This window comes from Elephantulus edwardii, unplaced genomic scaffold, assembly GCF_000299155.1.
Source record: "Elephantulus edwardii isolate Elephantulus edwardi_28Jun2011 unplaced genomic scaffold, EleEdw1.0 scaffold00028, whole genome shotgun sequence".
Lineage (NCBI taxonomy): Eukaryota > Metazoa > Chordata > Mammalia > Macroscelidea > Macroscelididae > Elephantulus > Elephantulus edwardii.
The window spans coordinates 4,865,891-4,877,556 of NW_006399778.1; the positions used below are offsets into that span (position 1 = coordinate 4,865,891).

At 42.0% G+C, this 11,666-nt stretch overlaps 1 protein-coding gene and 1 pseudogene across 1 annotated transcript; one reads left to right on the forward strand and one right to left on the reverse strand.

Annotated features, from left to right (window-relative positions):
- Positions 1–15: 15 nt before the first annotated feature.
- Positions 16–3,431, reverse strand: LOC102865070 (annotated as a pseudogene).
- Positions 3,432–5,570: 2,139 nt separating this feature from the next.
- LOC102859379 (chromosome unknown open reading frame, human C1orf63) lies at positions 5,571–10,416 on the forward strand. Its single transcript, XM_006883508.1, has 4 exons — positions 5,571–6,090; positions 8,116–8,243; positions 9,720–9,803; positions 10,297–10,416. Exons 1-4 carry the CDS (start codon positions 5,571–5,573, stop codon positions 10,414–10,416), a joined length of 852 nt encoding a protein of 283 aa, XP_006883570.1.
- The last annotated feature ends 1,250 nt before the right edge of the window (positions 10,417–11,666 follow it).

Consider the following 11,666-nt stretch of genomic DNA (forward strand, 5'->3'; position numbering starts at 1 on the left):
AAGAACTAATTTTAATCATTCCGGACTCACCAATGATTCCAGCTGTGTTATTTGATTTCTTGCTTTTCGGAGCTCCATAAGAATTACTTGCAATTGGTGCTGCATGTTTTGACGGTCAAGTTTTTCATTTTCAAAATCTAACGTACACGCCTGCATCTAAAAAAATGCCCAGAAAAAGATAAGTACAGCTGTATACAGTCTAGTTGTCTTAACTAAATGCTTGCATGTTTTTATTAGCATAAGAAAGAAGTATTTATCATGTTATCACAGTAAGAATTCATGAATGAAAAAGGAAGATGTTTTGGTTAAGAGTTCAGTTTATTCAAGGACCAAAGACAATGTTTAATGTCTAGGTAGGTGAAAGGCAACTTTAAAAACTGTAAGTTACAATTTTTCCTCCCTCCTTTTAGGGCAAAGGAGGAAAGGAAAAAGACTGGTTTCACTGGTTTGAAATATATTGAGTTATCTCTGCTGTACACTCTGAGAACAGATGGATGGTTTCTCTCTGTTTAAAGTTATAAGGCAGCCCTATTAGGGAGATTAGAGTAGGAACTGTAAAAACAATTGGAAAAGAGTTTTCTTTTCCAACGCTAGTTCCTATCTGCCAAAAATTTGTCCTCGCACCCTCAAAGAATCTAGTGTAGCCCAAAGACAACAGAGATACATGGATAACAGCCTCTAAATCAACGGTTTTTACTCATTAAAGCGTTTTAAAAACATTTTCATAATCTTTCAAGAGGTTCTGTACAGAACAGTGCACACATGGAGGAAACCCCATTTTACAATGGTCCAAATGAATCTAGAAGCAACCCTAGTGAGTACCTGCTGTTCCAACAGAGCCACACGTGTCTGTTCCTCCTGCTGCTTTAGCAGGGACGTGTAAAGAAACTGGACCTGTAAAGAGATGTAAAGAGAGCCAGCATTGTCACGTCTGCTCTTTCTGCTACACCCATCATTCTTGGGGAGCTCACATCACAAGTCTCACATTTCTAACAAGGACAACACCTGCTGGGAGGAGGTGAGTCATTCCAGCCAGAGATATATGAAGGCTGATTCTTAGGCTGATGCCCTAATTGTAGTGATAATTTGCTCAAGCTAATTCACATAGCACTTACCCTATCCCCTTCACACCCGCAGCTTTATGCCAATGTGGCTTAGGGGTGATGTTGGAGTTACTAAGGATTATTATACTTGAACAATACTTTGACATAAAGTTATTAAGTTTTGCCTGGCAGCATAGGTAATGGAAAGAACACTATTTGAAGGTAATACCTAGCCCTCTATGATGGTGAGAATTACCTGAGTAACTCCAGGGAGAAACCTGGGGGCTACAACACTCACTCTCCTGGAGGCACTGACAGCTACTCATATTTCCAAGGAGATTAACAAAGCTGTTCGTGCTTCAACTGCTTGGTGGCAGAACTGGAGCAAAATGTCCAATCATTTCTGCTTAAACTTTTTCCAAACATCACAGCTTGTGCCTGCAGGCAGTTGTGGGAGTGGAATGGGCTAAGAAGACAAATGTCACAGGACTACTAATTTTTCCCTCTCTCAACTTTTGAAGCTTTCTCAAGATTACAATTCTAACAGTAACAATAACATTTAGTTCACAAAGGCTTTTTATATTCTCTTAATTGATCCTCACCAAAGCCTATGAGGCAAGAAGAGGTGAATTAGAAATAACTAAAGAACCTATAAAGTGTTTTCTTTCTCCTGAAGTTTATGTAACTAAGTGCTTCAAGGGAGCAGAGTGAAAGGAGGGCTGATAAATAACTTGCATGTGAATCAGAGATGCTGAAGTGCCACTGGCCACATGTCCTGGATTAGAGAACAATTATTGCCTCCAAATCATGTTCTTTCCATTATTTATGCTGCCAAGGAAAACGCAGTAAATCAGAGTCACATTCACATCTAATAACCCTAACTCAGTCACTCCGGCATCACTAAGGCACCTTGGTAAAGCTATGAGTGTAAAGGGGACAAGGAGAAGTGCTGTGTGAATTAGCTTGAGCAGACTATCACCACTCAGGGCACCACTGTAGGAACCAGCCTGATTCGTCTTTTTATATATCACACCTTCTTTTAATTTCTCAGATATTATTTATCTTGCTCCTTTCTCAGAGCCTTTGTGATTCCCTCGGATCAGAACGAAGCCCGCAGATATTCATTCACAGGGCTGGTTCTTTCCTGTCATCAGGGCTGGCTCAAACACCATTACCTGAGGGAAGTCTACATTGATCTCCAATTCCTTTTATCATTTCACATTATTTTTAGTACTTCACTTATTAACTTATTAACTGTTTCTATTCTGGAATATAAACCCCCAATGAGAGAAAGAACTTGGTTTAGTATTCCAAAATATTAAAATGGTCCCTGGCACACAGTAGGTGCTTATTAAAAGTGTCACCCATGAAACTATGAGGATGGTTCTGCTTACCTGAGATAAGAGTTCTTCAGATCTTTTCTTCTCTTTTTCCAGTTTGACCCTCGCAATGTCGTTCTCTTCCTTCAGCTTTTGAATTTTCTCTGTTTTATGCCGATCATCTTCGAGATGCTGTACATCTGTCTGTCTTTGTGAACACAAGAGGTGATTTAACTCTTGAACTTCTTTCTGGGTTTCTTCATATTTTCTTCGGAATTCACTAAGTTCAAAATTTAACTGAGTTACAGTTTGCCGTTCAACCTCAAGATCTTTTTTCGCATTGGCCAAGAGATGGCTGTAATATTTTTGCTTTTCTTCTTGGAGGCAACCTTCTGATTCAGTTCTTTTTTTTCTCCTGTGGGAGTGACTGAGTAGCTGTTTCTAACTGCTGTTCCAACTCGGAGATCCTTGCTAAAAGTCCTCTCACGTAGGCCTCCCGCTGCTGATCATACACAAGCCACTGCTGATTTTTCTCCAGCGCATCTTTCAGCTGAACTTCCATTTCATGAGTATTACTCACAGATGAGCTGAAGCAACTTGTAGCTGAAGCCTGTGGAAACTGATGCATACTGGCTTTGCTTTGAAATTCAGCAAGTCTTGCAGTTGTTGTAGACAAGTGGTTTTTCAATGCATCTGTTTCTTCAGATAAAGATTTCAGCAGCTGCTCCCTCCTTTCGCATTCCTTTGTTTTCTCTTCCAGTTGCTCAAGCAACGCAGCCGAACTGTATCTCACCTTCAGCTGGTCTCTGAGCCTCTGTATCTCTCGGTCTTTCTCTGTGAGGAGATAGGCATTCTTCTCCCTCTCAGCTTCAAGGTGTCGAATTTTCTCTGTAAGTTTGTGTCTGTCTTTATCCACCAGCTTTCCTTTTCCATTTGCGATTTCTTCCACTGATGTTTTCGAAGCTGCAATTTCCTCCTTAAATTTCTCAAAGGCAGTTTCTGATTTGGAGTTACTAGCTTTTGGTTTCCATTTGCTTTTAAAGACATCTTTAGGAATTCTGGAAGACATCTCTGAAATTATCTAAAGTTGAACAGACGAGGAGAAATGAAGGTCGTGAGGCGCCCACCGGGTGTCGGGCATGAAGCAGGCGCTCGGGAGAAGAAGGCAGGTATCAGCGAGCTCAGGGTTCTAGCCGAAGCGGAAGCGACGTTCCCTCCAACTGCAGCTCCTCGCAGTCCCGCCGACTCCAAGACTGAGGTCTTGAAACCAGCCCGCAGCCAAGGTGGAGGGCCACTCCCGCGTCTCCCCCGCGTCGCTCTCTATAACCTGCATTTGTGTCTCTTATAAAATGTATTTGGAATGAATAAGTCATTGATTGTACAAAATTCAATCATTGTATCTCCAGCTTCATTCCTGTCACCAAGACCATGTTTTCCAACTACTGATTCTTCTTCTCTGTTCCCAACTTTTGCATTCCAGTCACCCATTATTATCAATGCATCTTGATTGCATGTTCCGATTGTAATATCTCCGACTGTACAAGTTGGTAGAAATCATCTATTTCTTCTTTGGCTCTGGTTGTTGGTGCATATATCTGAATGATAGTAGTATTCACTGGACTTCCTTGTAAGCGTATGGATATAATCCTGTCACTCACGATGTTGTACTTCAAGATGGATCTAGAAATTACTTTTTTTTACTATGAAGGCAACCCCATTTTTCCTTGTCTTTTCATCTCCAGAGTAATATATCATATGGTCATCTGACTCAAAATGCCCCATGCCAGTCCATCTCATCTCTCCAATGCCTAATATGTCAATATTTATGCGTTCCATTTCTTTCTTAACAATTTCTAATTTTCCTACATTCATGGCTCTCACATTCCATGTTCCAATCACTGGAGTCTGCTTACAACTGTTCCTCCTCCTTTGTATTTCCATACTTGAAAGTTCTACCTAGGTTGCCCTGTTAGTCTGTGTGTGTTCTGTTGTGCATAGGGTTTTCAGAGGCCTGCTATTTCAGAAGTGGGTGGCCAATCCTTCTTCCTAGTCTGTCTTAATCTGAATGTTCAGATTTAAGAGGAGTATCTGACAGACAAGCAATTTGTGGAGTAGTGAAAGATAAATCCCTCATTGTGGAGTTAAGCATTAGTTACAGTGCCTTGACCCACTTACTTCCCAGCTCCACCCTCCACCAGGATAACCCTTCACATCTGCCAATGTTTTAAAATTTAACATGTTTTAAAAGTTAACAATGCATTTTAAAGGTTTTTATAATCTCCCGGTGCTGTAACAGAAGGAAGCGTCAATAGCCAAAGACTCTATCATTGCATAGGATGAAAGTAATAACTTTATCAACCACTTATAACTCCGCCTACGGGCACTAGATAGTGGCTGTTCTTCCCATTTCCCTACGTCTTGCCAGGCGCTTAGATTGGATCTCGCCAGTGCGATTTCAAGCCGACTGTGGGCCACGCGTAGCTTGCCCACTTCCTCCTATAATCAGCGAAAACAACAGTACACAACGCCCGCCCCTCGAAGATCCCAGGTGCGCATGCGCATGCGGTGGAGCGAGGCGGAAGAAGGCGTGGCGAGATGAGGACGAGCGGCGATTGGACAATAGGAGAGCCACGCCCGTCACGTAAAGGACGTTGCGCATGCGCCAAACGCTGTTTTCTTGTATTTTAGACTGCGTTTGGGTGTTCTCCTTAGTTTCCGTCAGGACATCGGAGGTGAAGGGTTAGATTTTCGGTCTGTCCAGTACATTAGAAGAAACCTCTCGTCCTAAATTTGGAAAGGAAGGGTTTCGCTGCCCTTTTTAGCCATCTTAAGTGAGGTTTCGACAGGCAGTGGTGAGTTTTTGGTGGTGGGTTCGGGTCTTTATAAGTGTAGGTGTCAGGCAGAGGGCTCGGCAATACGTAGCGCAAGTGGAACCCGTTGCGGGAGCGAATGGGAACTGTTTGAGTCGGGTTCGTGTAACGGCAGCCGCTTTCGGGGTTTGGGGGCTCATTTGTTTTCCCCGACCTTCCGCGCCTGCGCGGGCCTTGGGGCGCGCCGGGCGGGGCCGCTTCCGGGGGCGGTATCTAAGCGGGGAGCCGATACCTGTTTTCGGACCTTGACCTTTGTTTTCCTTCGATTGTTTTTAAGGAGCTTCACGCTATTTTTGGGTGTGATTGTTGTGCGGAGAAGGTTCCAAGTGCGAGTCGAGATGTCTAACTACGTGAACGACCTCTGGCCGGGCTCGCCGCAGGACAAGGCGTCCCCGTCCACGGGCCGTTCCAGCCGCCTGTCGTCGCGTTCCAGCAGTAACCACTCCTCCTCCAGGAGCTCGGGCGCCCACGCCTCGAGCCGGTCGCCGTCCCGCAGTCGCCGGAACCGCTCGCGGTCTGTTTCCCGAAGGCGCCACCAGCGGAAGTACCGGCGCTACTCGCGTTCGTACTCGCGCAGCCGCTCTCGCTCTCGCTCCCGCGGCCGCCGCCACCACCACCACCACCACGCGCACCACGCCGAATCCTCCCGCAGTCGCCGCCGCTCGCCGTCGCGCCGCCGATCCCGCAGCAGGTCCCGCTCCCGGGACAGGTCCTACTACCGGCGGGCTTACGCCCTGACCCGCGGGCGCCGCTACTACGGCTTCGGCCGCACCGTCTACCCCGAAGAACATCGGATGGCCAGGGACCGGTCCAGGACGAGGTCGCGCAGCCGGACGCCCTTCCGCCTGACAGACAAAGGTGAGGCCCCACCTGCCCTTGAGACGCCGCACGGCAGCCCTTTGTCACGTTACCGGCCTGTGGCTTAGCAACTGAAGTTGTTGGGCGGAGAAATCCAGTAATCGCAATTAGAACGCTGGCAACAATTTTATGTTGTTAAGATTTTGTTTGGGGCGTGTGTGTATTTTTAGGCTTAGATTTTTTAGAAAAAAGTTATTGTCGGGCCAGATTAATTTCATGATCCCAGAAAGTATTTTTTACTATGTTGGTTTAATGGAAAAATTTTTATTAGTAAGGATTTCAATACATTACCCAGAACTTTTATTTTCTTTGTTACTTATAAAATGGTTGAGAGATTGTAACTCAATGTTGAGATTAATGAGGAAATTAAGAAAAAGAATAACCTTTGGAATCAAACTGCTCCTAGTTTGAAATTTATCTACTTTTACTTCCTGCTTCTGTAACTTGGAGAGATTTTTTTACCCCCTTAATTTGAAATAGGCAGTAGTCAGAACAGAGCAGGGTAACACTGCATGGTTCAAAATTGGGAAGGGTGTATGCCAGGGATGCATCCTGTCTCCATACCTTTTCAACATGTATGCAGAGCAGATTATCCGAGAGGCTGGGCTCTATGAGGAGAATTGTGGCATCAGGATTGGTGGAAGATCTACTAACAATTTCCGTTATGCAGATGATACAACCCTGCTTGCTGCGAAGGGTCAAGGACTGCAGCCTTCAGTATGGACTGAGGCTCAATGTCAAGAAGACAAAGATTCTCACCACTGGACCAATTGGCAGCGTCAGGATGGATGACGAAGAGATTGAGATTGTTCACAGCTTCAGTTTGCTCGGCTCCACAGTCAACACTCTTGGCACTAGCAGTTAGGAAATCAAAGCGTTTTGTGATGGGAAAGTCTGCTGTTAGGGATCTCTCTAAGGTACTCAGGAGCTACAGTGTCTCTCTGGAGACTAAGGTGTGCCTGATAGAGGCCATGGTATTTGCAATCGCTTGTTGGACAATGACTAGGGAGGACAGAAGGAGAGTGGATGCTTTTGAGCTGTGGTGCTGGAGAAGGGTAATGAATGTACCATGGACTGCCAGGAAAACAAACAGATTCATCTTGGAGAGGATTAAACCAAGCTACTCCTTGGAGGCAAGGATTCTGGGGCTTCATCTGACATACTTTGGACATGTTGCCAGGAGGGACAGGTCCTTGGAGAGGGACATCATGCTTGGGGGGTGTGGAGGGAAGGCGCAGGAGGGGAAGACCCTCTATGAGATGGATTGATTCGGTGACTGGGGTAATTGGGATGGGTGTGTCAGAGGCAGTGCGGTTGGCACAGGATAGAGCAGGGTTTAGTGCTGCTGTGCATAGGGTCGCTAGGAGTCGTAAACGACTCGACGGCACATAACAATTTGAAATACAGATTTGTGGTGGGCTGTGAATAACACATAGAAAATGTTTAGTTTAAAAAAAGTAATTACTGACGTCAAGGTGATTCTTCTGTAGAGTAAAGCTGTCTTGTAGGGTTTCCTTGTTGCAGCTGTTGACTTCCAGTCTGTTGAGTTGCTGCTTAGCCCACCCAAGTGCCTTTTCTAGAGAGATGCTTAATTTGAGTTCAGGTGGAGAAAAGCCTTTTAACTAAGTGACGTGACATAGGTTAAAACTTGTGACAGGAAAAGTAAAACTAGTATTTTTGCTTTGTATACTCTATTCCACATTTAATGTCTTGATGATTAAAAAAAATTCTGTTGAATGTTTTAATGGAAAAAAGACGTTAAGCAAATACTAGGGGAATTGAGCAGTAGATGGACTTGAATGTCTACTCACTGACGAAAAAACAAAGTTGTTCAGGCCTTTGGTAAGGAAAGAAACTTGATGGTATTTGAGGATCCTTACACTTCTTAACAAGACTTGTTTTTGTAAAAAAGAAAAAGTCCTTTTCACGTGAAAACAAATGTTTATATTGTGTTTACTTTGAATCTGAGTCCTTTAGAGTGCTAAGGAATTTTAGTAATTTATTTTTTGTGTTTTTTTTTTTAAGATCGAATGGAGCTGTTAGAAATAGCAAAAGCTAATGCTGCAAAAGCTTTAGGAACCACCAACATTGACTTGCCAGCCAGTCTTAGAACTGATGCTAAGGAAACATCTATATCTAATACGAAGTATGAGGTAAGTATTGTGTATTTATCTCAAGTAATTTAAAAAATATCTGATTGTTTTTATTTGTTTTACTATTCTAAGAAAGACTTGAAATTTAATTTTAAAGTGGTGGAAAATAGCTTTGAAGATAATTACCAGTGGTTGTCATCTGTGTGACTGTTGCAGTTGAACTTGATACTTTGGTGACCAACCATCCAGATTGCCTGAGATGCACTTAAGTCTTTGTTCCAGGAACATCCTCCTGGGTGTGGAAAGTCCTGGTTTCCGGCAGTTAGTGTGTACAGGCAATCTAAATATGCTAAAAAAATACCAGATTGGAATTACTGGATAGGCTGTCACTTGTGGAAATTAATAAACTTTAGTTTAGCTAAACACAGTGCTGGTCAGCTACCATGTAACATGCTATGTTACTGTGTTATAAATCAGGTGCTACCTCTGTAGTTGAACGTCTTATTTACCTTAGTCTTTACACAATATCTGTAGATTTCATTTGTAGCGTTATGTTCCCACAAATTTCTGTACTCAACATACAGTATAGTTTACCTGCTTTATTTCTGTCTTATAGAAATCTTGAATGTGGTCTCCAGACATTGATGAAGAAAATCTGTTGGTAATTGGTACATGGGCCAGAGAAAGCTTCAGAGGTTTAAATAATGTGAAGTTTACATTTCACACATGAAAGCTTAGATTGTGGTTAGTAGATGTGCATGCTAGAATTTGGGTCAGGTTACTATTTTGCTAAGTTAATGGCACATATTGTAATAATGGGGCATCTGTGGTATAGATGTCCATTTCATAATATATGCAATATATTCCAGATGATTTGAGAGATTACAGAAGAAGACACCTGCTTCACTTGCAGATAAGTTGATTGTAATTCTCTAGAAGCGTGCAGAGTATGCACTGGTGAATAACAATGTGGAAGTCAGAGCTTCAAATTCATTTTCTGAAAGGTATAGGGAGTTAGTTGATGTTGACATTTGTGATGTTGACTGTTAGGAACTGGGTTAATTACATTCCAAGTGTCTGAAACAAAAGACTTGAGTCATATATTATTAATGTCAAGAAAAACTGTACACTTAATGTACCTACAATTGGGACTCTGATGTGGGTTTGTTTTAGTAGTATTACTAGTCCAGTAGGGTCTTTATTGAATTACTAATTCATTGGTTAGGTGCCTGTACAGGCAGTGCAATAGTTGATTGAAGAAGTAAATTGGAATAAGCATTTTCTGGTATATCTGTGAAATTTGAGTAAAGAGCGGGATAAAACGATCTAGTATTTATATTATGGCAAAGAATACCTTTATGAAGCCTGTCATAAGTGAATTTTGTTAAGGATAAACTGGAAAAGATTATTAATTTGGCTGATAAATTACATAAAGCCAAGTTGATTTGTGTAGGCAACTGAATTTATATACTATTACACAGTACTTATAAACCAAGGGTGTACTTTTAAAAAAATATACTTTCCTCACCTGTCTAGCTGTCGGAAAAGTTAACCAAAGATGGAACTAAAAGTCCCAGTGAAAAATCTTCCGAGCAAAGAAGCATAGCTTTTAGCTCTAATGTAGTAAGTACTATCTAAGCATTGGACATTCAAAAGTCAGATTTTGAACATCCCAGTATGATAGGCTTTTATTTCTGTTGGAAGACTTAACTAGTTTGTCTTTGTTCATCATTTGGGGTCTGTTGAAATACAGTAACAACATTTTTCAGCCACGTTTATAAGTATTTGTATAATGGGATCGCATATCCACACTTTCACTCTTTTGACATGCTTTTATCCAATTTTTTTTTTTTTATAAACACTAAGAATGTTTCTAAATTACAGTATCTGAATCAGAGAAAGGCTACAAAAACTAAACACTTGAACTGTTAGACACCTAACAACATACATTTTACTTCTCTGATTTTCCCCAAGTTTTCTTGCAGTGTTTCCGTTTGGTTGAATCAGTTTATAAATGATCATATTTTGCATTTAAGTTTCAATCTTAGATGGATTGACTTAGTTTGTCAAACATATATTTGGGAATTTGACTTAAGAATTTGTTCTCTTACAGAATTCTGTAGCAAAGCCAGTACTTGAGAAGGCAGCTAATTCTACTACCGAAGAGATTTCTTCAAGATCCGCCAAAATAGATAAGAAAAAAAGTCCATATGAACTGTGGTTGCCTGTGTGAGAGAAGAGAACTGATCCTAAGGTCTGAAACTGCACTTTATTGAAAGTTTCTATCAAGCATTTTTCCATCCCAGTAAGATACTGGAAACTTGGAAATAAAGACCCCAATGTGAGAAGACTTAAGTACATGAATATTTAAATATTAACATAGATTTGTCTTGCAGATATGAGATAGCACAAATGGACCAGAGGTTACAAACAGGTGGGAATTTTGTATATATAATTGTAAATATTTTGTATAATTTGTTAGTGAAATTTGTAAGACAAACTTGGTAATTGGACATTGATCTGTATTTGTTGTGTATATTTAATATAATAAAAGACATTTTTTAACTTAATCTCTTGTGATTATGTTACATTTTAATAACGAAAACAGGTTTCTCATTCATAAGTTTAGTCTTGTTCATCTGTTGTGGAAGTTTTTTAGAAATGCATTAAATGCAAATCTGTTGTTAGGTGCTGTCAAGTTGTCTGTGACTCATAGCGACCCTGTGTGCAACAGCCCTAAACTCTGCTCTCTCCTGTGCCAATCGCACTGTCTCCGAGACACCCATCCCGATGACTCCAGTCACTGAATCCACCTTATAGAGCTTTCCTCTCCTGCACTGCCCTTCCACCCTACCAAGCATGATGTCCCTCTCCAAGGACCTGTCCCTCCTTACAACATGTCCAAAGTATGTCCAGACGAAGCCTCAGAATCCTTTCCTCCAAGGAGCAGCCTGGTTTAATCCTCTCCAGGATGAGCCTGTTTGTTTTCTTAGCAGCCCATGGTATAGTCAATACTCCAGCACCACAGCTCAAAGGCATCAATTCTCCTCCCTAGTCATTGTCCAACTCTCTGCATAACAAGTGATAGCAAAGAACATGGCTTGTATCAGACGCACCTTGGTCTCCAGAGAGATACCATTGCTCTTCAGTACTTTGAAGAGGTCCCAAACAGAACCCTTTCCATGTCAATATGTCTTTTAATTTTGTGGCTGCTTGTTGCCAAGAGTGTTGACTGTGGAGCCAAGCAAGCTAAATGGTGAACAAGCTCAATCTCTTTCACTGTCCATCCTGATGCTGCCAGTTGGTCTAGTGGTGAGAATCTTCGTCTTCTTGACATTGAGCCTCAATCCATATTGAAGGCTGTAGTCCTTGATCCTCTGCAGCAAGCACTTCAAGTCCTCAGTTTCAGCAAGCCAGGGTTGTGTCATCTGTTGCGCAAACGCAGATTAAGTCTTGCACCAGTCCTGAAACCACATTATTCCT